The following is a 14679-nucleotide window of genomic DNA, read 5'->3' as shown; positions in this document are numbered from 1 at the left end:
ACCAAGTGTGCTAACAACTTGACAAATTTATGTTTAATAAAAACTTACCTCTTTTCCATAGAAACCTTTCAAAAGTTGTTTATGTCCAGTTTCTGTTTCAGCTATTTCAGCGAGACCGTGTAAATGTGCGGCTAATGTTGTGTCACGCTCTTTGCTTAGTCCAGAAACAACTGTAAAAGAAAGTATTCATATTTTAAAACATGACTGGAAAAATCTAAATTGAATTCAACTTTAATGTGACTGGAACAGCGACTTAAATGTGCTGTTGTTTTGGTAATAAAATAACTCCCGAGAATAAAATTAAAACACAACCATGTGGAAAAAATGAGTTGTTGCTGTTGCTGCCAGGTGTATTATATGGCCATAGGTGACCTTGAACCAAACTTTGAACAGAATATCCTTCACACTTAAAATATAGTCAGTGTAAAATGCAAAACAATGTATTTACCAATTTCATAATAAAGATGACATTCTTCATTCAGTTCAAGCCAAACGTGACCTGCAGCCCCAGTGAATACAGGGGGTCGTACTAGAGAACCAGCAAGAGGAATTGGAAGGCCTGGAATAACAGAATGAATGGTGTAACTTTTTTATCGTCATTAGTAGAGCAATGCTGCTCATTATAATACAGTTCTGCTTTATAAACATGAATAAATGAATAAATGTAACTTTTTATCTTGTGTAGTGGGGCAGAGACACAGGTGTTCTGTTTCATACACCTTGTGCTTGCTTACAAGTTATCCCAAACTTTTGTTAGTGACTATTTGTTTGAAAATTTCAGAAACAGTTTCATATATGAGGGGTCTAAAACATATGATAAAATTTGTTACCTTTATATCTAGCTTGGTGGCCTCCATAAAGGAGAGAAGTCACATGACCACCCAGCTCTCCACTATTGCTTTGTTCAGTTTCCACGGCAACACGCACACGGTTGCTTAGTAAAAGATGTATCTGGAAAAAGTTATTTTTTGTTAAAAGTGTATTATGTGGGCTCAATGGTCCCATTCTAATTTATTCAATGAGGACCTGGGATGTCGGCTTATTGGTACCAGTCTATTCTATGATGATGAGGTTTCAGTGAGGTTCACCTGAGACCTATATTTGCCAATTTACCTCTTTCCCATTAAGGTTTTCCAGTCTTCCTTGGGCTTTCCCATTCACAAATTGTGGGGTGAGATCGGCTACTACGCGTGTTCGCTTCTTTCTGTAGTCTCCAAGCAGTGATATTGAGGTCACCCGACTTGAAATACCCACTAGCGCCACCTAAGAAAATATTGTTAAAAGTGTATGACAGGAAAAAGACAGTCGTTATAACATGGGCGTTCTGTTTCATACACCTTGTGTTGGCTCATGAGTAACAGTATATGCAACCTATGTGGGACGCCTTTTCAAATGAGATGCCTTTTCAAATCTCTATACCAAACTTCCTTAAAAATCATAAACAATACACACATAATTACCTTGTAAGAAACAGTGTTGTCAGAATTAATATTCAGAATCGCGGATCCAGCTGCTCCTGTACTGGCTGGTAGGCTACAGTCACTTCCAGATAAAACAGCTTGCAACACTGTAAGAAAATGGGGATTAACAATGGGTGTGACTGTTTATAGGTGTAGCAACTACCTTTTTTTAACTAATAAATGTAAATATTCTTTTTAACTTTAAGCGTGTTTTAACAATTTTAGTTTTGCCGCAATATCCTGTCTTTTCAGATTAACTATTCTTTAATCTCTGGTACCATAAAAAGAAACAAATAAAAGTTAATATTATATAAAGACTTACGGTCACAAGTTGTTTTTGCTCTCACGCTGCCGATGTAGCTTTGTTTATCACGTGACCCTGTTGTCCTAGCAACCATCTGTATATGAAGTGAACCATCACCCAATCTTCGAAGGATTTCAGAATTTGTCGACCACACATCAGCTAGCTCATTACTCTGAAAATATCAATGTAATATGTTGGTAACCTTTTGTTTTCTTCTATTCTATCCTATATGGGTGAAGTTCTTTTCAGAGAAGCCACAATTTAGACAAGATATGGCCCTTCGCCCCAACATAGATACAGGTTGGAGGAGGTCTTGACAATATACACATTTTACCATGTCTAAAATTTATATTATTTTATGAGATGAATTTGTGAAACCTCAACAAATATATTTACTGAGGGTTGAAGAGTTTTCTCGGTTGATCGCAACGTTCTGTTTTGATTGTTGAGTAATCGCACAGTGATTGTGGTGGGTTGTGATGTCACAGAAGATCGTCTGAATCATAAAAAGACAAAATTTATAAAAAAATAGATTTTAAACTTCTATAAATTATGAAAAAGAATAATTTAATATAAGACATTAGAGAATATTTATCTGGCACATAATTAAATGCTAAAAAAACACTTTAAGTTAACCTTTGTAAAATGTCAAAGTTTAGTTAATTAAAGTTTACCTGAGTAAAATGGCAAAATGAAGTTTATTGAATCGATGTCGGCCAAGGGTGATCATCGCAATTGCTCCACTAGCTCCATCTAGAGGTGTCGTGGATAAAATCGAACTAAAAGTTTCTGAAAAAAGTTTTAAACATTTTTTTTATTACTAAAACTCAAGCTTTAAAATATATTTTGAACTAAAACTCTCTAAAAGTAACAAAGTTTTAAAATATATTATATTAAAATAAAATTATCAGCAAAAGTTCTTACCTCGACTCAATGCTCTGTGTCGTATTATTTGACCTTGTGATGTCATATTGGCACCAGTTTGGACAAAAACAGCTCTGAGAGTCAACAACCTTTTATCTAAGGAGCTAACAACGTGTTTTGGTAGATTACGCCATACCTAAAAGTAAAAATGAAACATATTATTTATAGTACTGTGGGGTAAGATACCATTAGCACAAAATTTCTGATATTTCCTAATGTTTTTAACAATGAACAACGCTCTTTTATGGTCGTGAGGATACAGTTCTATATTTCAGTAAATATTTATTTTTTTCAATTCGAAACCATTTTACCCCGCAAACAATAGGTTGTCCTGGCTTTGGTGACATTTCAGTTACATGAGTGTATATTGTGACATCATCATTAGTCAGCATTTCTATAATGGTGGGTTTGGTTGACCTGAGAGAAAGAAAAGCTTGAAATAAATGATGCCAAGACATTAACAGGATACCAGAAGAGATTTTTACTAACATTTTATCTTATCTTTGGCAGCAACAACAGGAGCATTGGGCAACACTATTTTAAAACACATAAATATTTTACATTCATTTACTTAGTTAATATATTTTTTACTTAGTTAACGTTTTTAAGGGAATGGATAAAAAGTGTATCATAGTTATCTCGTAGAAACAATATCACTTTAAAACCACCCCTCACCTCAAATACTGGATCGTAAAATGCAGATTATCCCTGTGCAGGTTAAACGTAGCTCGTAACAATGGCCCACCATCATTGCTGGTTAACAGTGCAACATAACCTGGTGAAAAATATCAATTTAGTGACGATACTCTATTCTAAGTGGGTAAGGTCCCTAGCATGTCATGCCATGGGCCCTGGGATTTAGGCCAGAATTGGCCCATTACCCAAAAGCATGGATGGAAAAACCACACCCTGTTTTATTAAACAATAGGCGCCTATGAGTACATCAGTGTTACATTATCATGACATCACACTTACTTTTTGTCTTCTCATCAACACCAGCCTTTGAGTCGTCGTGGTTAATTGATTTTTCTTCAGTGATATCCAATGGCAGCGGAACATCACCATTTTTCGATGAAAATTCTTCGGCTGACGTCACAATTGTATCTGTATCTATGTCAGAAGAAAAAAAGTCCATATTTATTTAAAAGTAGTATGATTAAAACAGGTAACATCAAAGTTTCCTTAACTATTTCACATTTCACCTGTTAATTGAAAAGCTCTTGATTAAAAGAAATTTATTCATATTTTTTATGAAAATATTTGACAGGTAAAAAGTGGCAATACAGATTCCATTTCATCAAACAGTTGTTCCTATTCTTCCTATTGTTACTGCCTACGCATCTCATATTTTAAACCGTACAGTTTAAATGTCACACTCTTGACGGTGTTGTAGCCAAATCCATGTACATTACGTGCCCTTTTATTAGACGTATGCTCTCCTGTTTAGTATTACAAAAAAAGGATTGAACACGGGGAATACCCTTTAACCCACTTACCGTCTGGGCAAACTTTACAGCATCCTCCCCTGGGTACCTTGGCCCCTTTGCACGTGACGTGGGGGCAGTCCTTTCTTACGTCATGACACGTGACCCGAGTAACTTCCTTTGGTTGTCCGTCTGGTTTGAAACGCCCAGTGGTCTGTGTATAAAATATTTTATTAAGAAAACTAATATTCCAAATACACCTTACTTTGGTTTTAGTTTAGATCAGTATTCCAAATTATAAATATAAATGTATGCCATGATTCAATCAAAATCAATCGTTAAACTTTTAAGTGTGACAAGAAATCAGAGCGTGACGTAACACACGTCGTGACGTAACTGATCGTGACGAACTATAATTGGGTTATGAAGTCGTTGCCAGTCTAAGTTATAAAATCCTAAAAAGAAGCGGTATCATTTAGTCCTTAACCATAATATAGTCTAAAACCGAACACAAACTAACTGAAGTGACAATTCTTTATTTACTGGTTTACGCCGATGCTATAGCGTTATCGGTACTTTACACCGATTCTATTTCCGACGACGTCATCAGATTAATATTGACGTCATCATTTATAATTACGTCATATTCTATCTTACCTCTTTGACGCACTGACACGTGACACAATACATGATTCCAAATGGACGACCAAGGTTTGGGTGCCATGATGATCCGATGACGTGGAACTGACGACCAAATACACAACCTGTATTATAGTATTGAATATTTAACAATTTATAGCCGGGGTAAGATGGCTACAGTTTTCTTTTTTTTATCGTCCCACTTGGTAGTAAATAAAGAATATTTACAGAAATAACCGTATCTCTACGACCCTAACTTTTGCTGTTGTTCCCTTCTCTTCAGTCTTTGAATAGCATGATTTTCGCTATATTTTTCGAAGATATAAATAAATATTATGTTATTTTAAACTCTTACCTCGCGGGTTATTAGACGGCAATGCTTCTTCTGCTGGATGTATCTGCAGAAAGCCAGCACATATACCTGACGTCATAGCAATGAATACCACCGTGACGTAATAGCATGACGTCATCATCATTTGTTCCTGCTCGAAGTGAGATTTCGATATGGTGAAATCTACGAGATCCCTAGATAAAGTACCCCCACTGTGACGTAGCCTTTTTCCCGTGACGTCACGGTTCATTATTACGTCACAATTCCGACTGGAGCCTCGAAGCGGGATAGCAGGTTCGGGACAATGGCCTTTGTGGGCAAAAACTGGGCAGGCCGCGCGTGTCTGCACCAATACGACGTCACATTACCTGCTGTGACGTCATATTACATGCTGTGACGTAACAGAACTCGTTTCCGAACTTGCAGCTAGCCAAGTGCAGAATCCGGTGGAATATTTATTTTATAAAAGTGTGAATTTATTTGGCCGAGTCATGTGTTTGGTGACGTGAGATAGTAAATCTACAAATGAATAAGGTATTACGTCATTGTGGTATAGTAGGCTGAGGTAAGATGGTCCATGTTTTCATTCGCTTTATCGCCCTATTAATAGTAAACAATGAACATTTACAGATCCATATAACCGTATCCTCGCGATTCCTAAAATGTTGTTGATTGTTAAAAACATGATTGTGTGTTGTTGATTGTTAAGATTGGATAAAATGTTGTTGATTGTTAAAAACATGATTATAAAATGTTATGTGCTTAATAGTATCCATCTTGCTCCACGGAAAAACCGCGTAAAATATATTTTAGGCACAACATTTAAAGTCTAATTATTTAAGTCTATGGTGGCTCCGTAAAATTGAATTCTTAAAATAATCTTTTTTTTAAGTTAAACCAATTGCCACGGTCGGTTATCTTAATTTTTAATGAGCGTGTCTTACTAATTACATAATAAAGCATTCGCGTGCTCCGTTACCTAATTATACCAACAGACATACACGCTATTGTGTTCGACATAATAGCACAACAAAGACCGTTTCGTAACAGATGTCTGTATGCAAGGACAATGGAATAGCGGGCCAACCGTGGGAATCCGAGTTTGGGAAAATGTTTGCAGAAAAGGCTCCAGTCGGTTAAAGTATATCATGCAGACTGTTTACCTTGTAGCTCTGTTTTGAATACGCCATGTGTGTCTGGTGAATAAGACGCCCATGTTATAACTTGACAGTAAGCATAAGGTGTATGAATACATCATGTGTCCCAGTGTATAACGCCAATGTTATAACTTAACAGTAAGCATCGACAGTAAGAGGCGTATACACAAAAACACTATACGTGTCTACTACGTTTCACGCCACAAAACGTCTATAACCTTGTTAGAAATGTGTAATAATAAATACTTGGACATAATTTAACGCAAAATACGCAAAGACGCCGTTTTTTTGCAAGTAAGAGTAAAAAAATGGTGAAAAAAACGACAGAAAAAGATCCTTTTTTTTAAAAGAAAACGTACAGGTTATGAAACTGTATCACAAGGAAAAAAATTGAACATTAATAAACATATTTTAACCGTATGTGGACAAAAAATCCCAAAATGGCAGACCGTCTTTGAAAGATAAATGGCATTAAAATATGACATTGCCGCGAAAAAAATATCGACACTATTTTGACGCATTGAACAACTATACGCATGCATGTGTGTATACTAAGTTTGCACGAACCACAGGGCTATAAATCCCTAATTGCACTTTAATTGGTAGTAACATATACGTAACAAAATCCTGGCAGAGTTACGTTATGTAAAACTACGCACGAACTTAACGTAACCGAAGGCATACACTTAAAAAACAAAATTTTAAATTAATTTAATAAAAAAAAAACAAATTTTGATCTTGATAAAGTAGAATTAAATAATCATGTGACGTCACGGTGTGACGTAACCAGACAACCGGGGACAACCCATATAAAATAAAACTAACTACGCAATGCTGCAACTCGTAAAAACATCGTCCTATGACGTCATCAAAACGTGACGTCACAGCTGAGTGACGCGCTTCTCGTCGATGACGTAATCATGGGGAAATACCCGCACCTGACGCGCCTGATCAAGATACAGTACCTCACCCTGTTCAAACGGTCGTAGTCGAGGTGGTTTAAGTACAGGGCTGTCAGTGCTGCTCAATCTTTCGTCTAAACAAAAAAACATTGGGAAACACTGCTGGTGACGTCAGTAAGTCCAAGTTTAAATCATATGTAAAAAAATAATGACTAAAATTCTGTAAATAGCAAAAATTATGCAAACGATATAAATTATACCAGTGATAACAAAAAAGAAACTATTTTTATAAAAAAAAGAATAAAAATCAAGAGCATTAAGATTAAGATATAAAAACATTTTGTAAATTAGTATAAAAAAACTGGACCAAACCTTATTACAAACTTACCAAATTCGCTTGACCGTCGTTTCATGTAACGATTAAGAATCACAAACGGCAAATGTAAGTTTCCTGATATAAGAGGCATTACTTCCAGTGTTGCCGAACCCATGGCTTCAACTTGGTTTTCGCAATGAATTGCATTGGAAGTGGGAAGGCTAATGACACCACTGCTTTTACCACAAACTGCCCAACGACCTCGGTTGTCAACAACTGTTTGAAATGAAATTTAAAGTTTAGGGATTTTTATAATTTGTGTCTTAGCGGATATTAATAAATGCTGGCTATTTATGGACAGTTGTTAAAAAGTTACTTCATTTTACAATTTTTTTCGATATGAATGAATGAATGTTGTTTTTTTATGTGGCGGGCAACAGCCAACAACAGTTCTTATAACACATTTGTTGTTTCATACATTTTGTGCCTGCTTATGAGTTATTAACTTACATAAAATATATCAAAACACCATTAAAGTTTGTCTTTGTTTGGCTGGGCAACAAACAGTTGTTATAACACGACTGTTCTGTTTCATACACCTCGTGCCAGCTTACGAGTTACCAATTACACAAAATATTTAAGAATTTAAACTAACCTTGAAACATAAGAAGCTGTTGTCCGTTTTTTGTCGTTTCATGTTCCGAATCAACACGTACACGACGTACGTCAATACGTAATGACGTCATTTCCCCGCTACGTAAAGAACCGTTACCAGTGATGCAAGTTACATTGTAAACTGGCTGAAAAAATGTTAAAAAATTTGTTGAAATGATAATTATTAATTACAAAAAAGTGAATATTTTATGTCTAATTGAGTAAAAATTACATATTATTAAATGAATAAATGTAAGTTATTTATCCTCGCGTGGTGGGGCGACGACAGTTGTTATAACACTGTGGTTCTGTTTCCTACACCTCGTGCCCGCTTACCAGTTAAATAAACATTAACTTGACCACATGGTTGCAGCAATTGCTGTTAAGTGTCTTGTCCAAGGACACATACTATAACAAAGAAAATTAAAACAACTAAAATATTCTAACCTAAATAGAGACAAATATTCTTTAAAAAAGGTAAAATACCTGTATATTTTCTAACTCAAACTTATAAGTTGCAGTAGATGTAATAACTTGATTCGTAATATCTTGTGAAACAACGTCAATATCAAACTGCGCATGTAATCGCAAGGGCATGGATTTGGTAGTAGACACACGCCAACAATATACTATGTTACTGTTTGGTTTAATTTTCTGTAAAAAAAAATATGTTCAGATATAAATATACTACATTGGTGAAAATAATTTGTTTAATTTTCTGTAAAAACTATAAAAAATGTATATAGTATAGAAAGAGCAGTATAACTGTTTTTTTAAAAACTTTGCACAAAATCTAGAGTTATTTTGCTTAAATACTTGTTTAGGGTATAAAACTAAGGGGTGAGGGACCCATAGGGGTCAAACATATGAGTTCACCCTTGTTTAAAACGTTAGGGTCACAAACACTTCTGTCAGTCAGAGGTAAATACATCTTAATTATGTTATTTATTAACAATAATATTTTTTTACTTTTTCCGATGAAGAGGAGACTTGCACCACACCCATGTGACTTGCGTTGACAAATCGTAATCGAGCGTCTCGTAATAATATTGTTTGTGATGTCACATTATCAACAGTGACTGACAGCATTCGATTTTCATTGGCGAAGAAATGCCAGGCGTGAGTGAACTCCAAACAACGAACGAAATGTAACGATAAATTTTTGGGTGGAACTTCTTTCCATGGTAAAGTTACGTCGAACTAAAAATTGAATAATTTAAATAAAAAGTGGCAATGACAGTCTTATAACACTGGTGTTCTGTTTCATACAGCCAAAAACTCTCAATAAACTGCAACAGCTGCCGGAAAATATTGAAAAATATATAAAAAATTACTTTTTTTTCTGGCTCAAAAATCTAAAACCATCTTAAAAGAAGTCAAAAGTTAAAATTTTGTAAATATTATTTTTTTATAAGTTTACCGTGCGTGTCGTAATGTATCTCGTTGCTTCCCTATTGTGGTTGGAATTATGATGTAGTTGCACAACACCCGCATCAGATTTGGAAGGAAAGTGACGGATTAGCTTCTGAAAGATTTAATGCATGAATTTAACTTTTTATGTTCATGTGGTGGGGCAAGAAGTTATAACATCTGTGTTCAGTTTCATACACCTTGTGCCACTTTATCAGTTTCGTTGTATTCAATGTGGGTGAGGTATTACAGCCTTTCTGGCCTTGGGACCTAAGATTTAGGCCAGAGTTACCATTTACCCTGACAGCCTGGGTGCTACCGCATGGACCTCCAAGTGTTTTTAAAAATAAATAATGCCATAAGAGATATTTCACAAAACAATAATGCCTAGTAGCAACAGGATATGGAAACAACAGTTTTGGGGTAATGGGCAACCCCCAAATCCTAGGACCTAAGGCGTGCCACGCTGCGAGACCACACCCACATAGAATAGAACATGTACATTACCTTATTTGGTAAAGGTGGTTTTCTATCAAGCTCCAGGTCAGAATTTGAACCGGAGCTTTCAGATTCCATAGATTCATACGGTGTTCCCAACTTTACGTCCGTTATACTCGGTAAAGTAACAAACCCCTCACTAGAGGCAGCAGAGTCGTCATCAAGGGTAACCTCTATTAAGTCTCCATTAATACGAAAAGATGGCGTTATTGTAATGTCATTTTCAGATTCCATTTTTTCCGCTGGTTTCAAGTCTGGCTCGGGAGTTTTCTTTTTGCGTCGTGAAAAAGGACTACGTAATGATAAGCGAGGCTTTGGGGTGGTTATTTCAGGGGTTTTAGAGGAATTTTCTTTTACCCCAGGGTCTAAAAGTGTAATATTGCCATTTTGGTGAATGTTATTCGCGTTTTTTTGGTTTTCGTGTTTTTCGTTTTCGCTTGAACCGTTTAGAGTGACAGGTTTTTGTGTTGTGATGTCACAGATACTGTCTGTTTGTTCTGTTGTGATGTCATAGTGGTTTTCTGCTGTAGGGGAAGGCAGTTCTAAGATTGTTTGGTGTCTTGGGGCAGATTTAGGGGACCTGGATATCGTTACTGGGGGGGCACTGTGGGTACGACGGTGGGTCTTCTTGCAGTCTGTGGGTTAACGGGGGGGATAAGTTTCGGAAAAACTTAAAAAATATATGAATTGAATCAGAAAAAAAGTAGTCAAAATATGAATTGTTGGACTTAAATGCGAAAACTACAAAAAAGCATAAAACATTAGACCATGCACTGTCTATGCGTTAATTAAATCTGAAACATTGATGCAAATGAAAGTGCTTTAGAAAACCATACCTAAATGCAAAAAGTTTTTTAAAAAATCACTTTTAAAAATCGGACTATAAAAGATATTATTAAAAATAAAAAGTTTTTCCGTTTTTTTATTTGAAAAAAAGGTAAAGTTTAAATAATTTCTTACCAAGAGTAAAGGTAATTGGGTCTACATGGCAGATACAAGATATGTGGTACGTTACAATTGACTGGGCAGTAGCTATAGGGATTGGAAGAAGGAAATTCTCGCTGTCGAGCACAAGTTTTGGGCATGGGGTGACATTTTGAATTTCGTAATCTGAAAAATATTTAAACGCAAGTTTGTATTATTTTTGTGTGGTAGGACAATGATAGTTGTTATAACACGAATGTTCATACACCTCGGTCACACGTATGAGTTACCACGTACGTTTCTTTGAGTGATTTTTATATATTATTTTGTATTAATAACAAAAGCAAAATTTGATTTAAAATTTGAGAAAAAAAGTCTGTAAAAGTTACAAAAATATTCTAAATTTTACCTTTTTCTTGGACAGTGCATGTTATAATGCTCAGTAACTGGACACTTGGTGGTGTTGTAACAGCTAATGGTTTTAAACAATCCGCTTCTATGATGTCATAGTCGCCCATGGTTAATCTCACAGTGAAGTTTTGAACTGCTCCAAAAATTAAACTAAAAAAGATAAATTTTATCAATTTTTTTCTTTGTATACCTGTAAATAAACATTATGATTTTGCTATATATAGTAATATTATAAGTCTTAAATATTATAAGTCTAGGTCTAGGTATATTATAAGTCTTAAACAAATTTTTTTTTAAATCACAATTGTTAAAAAAGTAGTGTACTTAGAAACACACTAAAATAAAACACAAAAAACAAAAGTACCTTTTTTCTTGTTCAAAAGCAACAGTAGGTTTAGTGTTCGTGACGTGGTAGTTTATTATTGGGTAAAAATGTGGTAAAACAAAATAAGTTTTGTGCAAATTTAAGCGAAACTGCATCAGCTTGAAAGTGCCAGCTGCATCAGTCTGGAATAAACCGGTTTAAACAAGATTAAACTAGTTTCAACTAAATAGGTCAAGGTATAGGTTTATTAAAAAAAATTTTTTTTTAAACAAAAATTGAAACAATATCAATAAATCAGATACATATATATACATAAATATGTAAGTATGTTGATAAATTTTCAAATAAAGAAAACTTGATTTACTTTTTTTCTAACTTTGTTTTGCCCAGTTTTAGATATTTAAACATCTTATAAAAACAAAGTTTTAAAATAAATGAAAACTTTATTTACTTTTAATCGTAATCTAACTGTATTTTTTCCAGGCACCAGTGTCAATTGTCGCGACTCCAAACAGAAGTCATAACTTTCCATGGCAACTGTCGTGACAGGCGTCAACTTGCTGGCTTGTGAGTGGCTGCTGTCCTGCCGTCGTAGCAGGTCATGTGATCTCCGACAAGTGATTCCTGACCACGAAAGGGCGCCGTCCTAAGTGAAAAAAATTGTTACGATTTTTTTCATCATATTTTAAATTTGCAATAGAAAAAATTGGGTAAAATAGGGTCTGTATGAGTATGGAAAAATCCAAATATATACATTTTTATGATTTACTTTATTAATATAAAAAATCTAAAAGATTACTTTCATACTTACTTTAGTATACTCAGTCTGATCATGTAGTGAAAGATTGATGACTTGAGTTGTAGTTTGTGGATCAGGATTTAAACTTACAAGCTGTGGAATAAGTTAAGGGGGTTATAAGTTACATTCGTGGTAACTCGTAAGCTGGCACGAGGTGTTTTAAACAGAACACCTGAGTTATAAGTTATAACGGTTGTCGATTTCTGGCCACGCGACGATAAAGCAAATTACATTCATTTATTCAACAGGTTTGTGTTAACTGGATCAGGTCACCAAAAACTTACCTCAATTTTTCCAGAGTCATCAATCTCTCCAATCTGCTGAGTCATGAGATCTCTGCTACTGCTCGAAGATGGGTGGCGACGGTGCCGGGTTCTACGAAGTTCGGGGGAAACTGGGGCTGTGAGTGAAAAGTTTTTAAACTTTTTCAACTTAACTTATTTTTGATTTTTCTCCATTCTATTCTATTTGGGTGAGGTTTTTGTTGAAAACTGGGGCTGGGGTTTTTTTTTATTCCTATTTTCTCACTTTATTATATACTTAATGGGTAGGGTCTAATTAAAGCTAGCTCTGGTATATTTGATGGAATATTATACATACCACTGGTTGGTTGAGAGAGAGGTTTTTTGGAACTAGGCGAGAAAAATCCAGTTCCATCTGGTTCATTGTCAAATGAAACCTGTATTGGACAGAAATATTAAAACGGATTTCTGATACTGTTGGTGGTGTATTCATGTACTGATGCACCTAAGCTCGCTGTTCAATTACAATATGGGTGTCTTACATGGTGTATTTTAAATATTGAATAAATGGAACTTATTCACGCTTATATGGTCTGGTAATGAAAATGGTTCAACACAGATATTCTGTTTCATACACCTTGTGTCGGTTTATGAGTTACCAGGTATTCATACACCTTATGCTCACTGCCAAGTTATAACATGGGTATCTTCATATACACATAACATGGGTATCTTCATATACACAAGACACACATGGTATATTATACACCTTATGCTCACTGCCAAGTTATAACATACTACCTTTACTTACCTTTGAGGCAGTTGATGTAACACTTATATTATCCTCACATAACTGTCGTTTGGAATGCTCTAACGTTACTTCTAACTTCTGAAACAGTATAGGTTTCGGGGCATGGGATATGATACTCAGTTCTATTTCCTGTGTGGTTTGGATTCGAAAACTAGTTTGAGCTGGTATGAACTGGATTGATCTGGAATAAAAAGGTACAGTATTATCATGAGTTTTGTTTACATACATGGTGGTTAAGTGGACGATGCCTAAGAGGTTGCCATTCCTAGCAATCACTTTATAAAAAAGAACTGCTTATATAAAATTCTCGCGTACCACTCATATAAAAAAGAATAATTTTGTTTTTCTAAGAAGACGAAAAACTTACTTACACCCATATAAAATAGAAAAATTTGGTTTTATAAAATAAAACAAAATAAATACTTACGTAACAGTAGCAAGGGGCCATAAATTTAAAGATAAAGTTTTGTCCCCCAGATCAGTAGATAATGATCTGTATTCATCTGAATAAAATTTCTTCTTTTTTTCACTTAATGCATTATCGCACATTAATGAGTAGCACAGTTTAAGGTATCTGTAAAAAATACAACAACTTATAAAAATGGTAATTAGACTTTTTTCTAATCTATGTGAACGAGGTCTTGTAGTGTGTGGCATGCCATGTTACCAGAGATTAATATAAACTTAAAAATAAAATAATATTTGTAAAAAATGTAAAATGCACCTAATTTTTAAATATAACCTAAACTATGATAAAGTTATTTTATATATGTATAAACTTACTTCTTAATATTCATCATTTTTTTGTAGCATTCAGCTAATCTCATATTAGACTGTGCACATAAACTATTCCAACCATCTTTCTGGTACATGTTTACTGTTTCAAGGAAATAACCTTCAGCCTTGTATGGCTCCCCTTCCAACCTAAAGGGGGGCATAGGGTAACTTATTAAATTTGTTCACAAAATCTGAGGTGAAAAGTGTCACATTTTTTTGTTTTGTAATAAAAGCTCCCTTTCTAATCCATAGAGATACAGGTTTTGATTTGTGCACAAAATCTGGTGTCGAAATGCTATATACAGTTATAAGTTACATAAATAGGTGTCACGTTTTTTTGGTATTTTAGTATGATGAACTACTGCAGCTCG

The 14679-nt window shown here is 34.8% G+C and overlaps 2 protein-coding genes across 2 annotated transcripts in view; both read right to left on the bottom strand.

Annotated features, from left to right (window-relative positions):
• Window positions 1–5347, bottom strand: part of LOC778563 (chordin) — an 8729-nt gene extending 3382 nt beyond the window's left edge. The window contains exons 1-15 of the mRNA XM_026834784.1: window positions 5107–5347; window positions 4770–4876; window positions 4185–4326; window positions 3664–3798; window positions 3364–3463; window positions 3000–3105; window positions 2689–2824; window positions 2439–2553; window positions 2161–2260; window positions 1783–1936; window positions 1461–1567; window positions 1114–1263; window positions 831–951; window positions 449–559; window positions 49–170 (exon numbers count right to left, since the gene is read on the bottom strand). Of these exons, the coding sequence (XP_026690585.1) occupies window positions 49–170; window positions 449–559; window positions 831–951; window positions 1114–1263; window positions 1461–1567; window positions 1783–1936; window positions 2161–2260; window positions 2439–2553; window positions 2689–2824; window positions 3000–3105; window positions 3364–3463; window positions 3664–3798; window positions 4185–4326; window positions 4770–4876; window positions 5107–5332 (1932 nt within the window). The 5' untranslated portion in view covers window positions 5333–5347. The remainder of the gene's footprint in view (window positions 1–48; window positions 171–448; window positions 560–830; window positions 952–1113; window positions 1264–1460; window positions 1568–1782; window positions 1937–2160; window positions 2261–2438; window positions 2554–2688; window positions 2825–2999; window positions 3106–3363; window positions 3464–3663; window positions 3799–4184; window positions 4327–4769; window positions 4877–5106) is intronic.
• Window positions 5348–6453: 1106 nt separating this feature from the next.
• Window positions 6454–14679, bottom strand: part of LOC104265790 (trafficking protein particle complex subunit 10-like) — a 13025-nt gene continuing 4799 nt past the window's right edge. The window contains exons 11-26 of the mRNA XM_018812286.2: window positions 13959–14105; window positions 13532–13712; window positions 13079–13157; window positions 12763–12878; window positions 12491–12571; window positions 12131–12325; window positions 11719–11861; window positions 11353–11504; window positions 10980–11129; window positions 10029–10654; window positions 9532–9636; window positions 9081–9311; window positions 8598–8765; window positions 8113–8257; window positions 7530–7733; window positions 6454–7275 (exon numbers count right to left, since the gene is read on the bottom strand). Of these exons, the coding sequence (XP_018667831.1) occupies window positions 7121–7275; window positions 7530–7733; window positions 8113–8257; window positions 8598–8765; window positions 9081–9311; window positions 9532–9636; window positions 10029–10654; window positions 10980–11129; window positions 11353–11504; window positions 11719–11861; window positions 12131–12325; window positions 12491–12571; window positions 12763–12878; window positions 13079–13157; window positions 13532–13712; window positions 13959–14105 (2878 nt within the window). The 3' untranslated portion in view covers window positions 6454–7120. The remainder of the gene's footprint in view (window positions 7276–7529; window positions 7734–8112; window positions 8258–8597; window positions 8766–9080; window positions 9312–9531; window positions 9637–10028; window positions 10655–10979; window positions 11130–11352; window positions 11505–11718; window positions 11862–12130; window positions 12326–12490; window positions 12572–12762; window positions 12879–13078; window positions 13158–13531; window positions 13713–13958; window positions 14106–14679) is intronic.

The sequence above is a fragment of the Ciona intestinalis genome, chromosome 6, assembly GCF_000224145.3.
Source record: "Ciona intestinalis chromosome 6, KH, whole genome shotgun sequence".
Lineage (NCBI taxonomy): Eukaryota > Metazoa > Chordata > Ascidiacea > Phlebobranchia > Cionidae > Ciona > Ciona intestinalis.
Note: the sequence above shows the minus strand (reverse complement) of the source record. Positions and strands in the feature narration are given on the sequence as shown.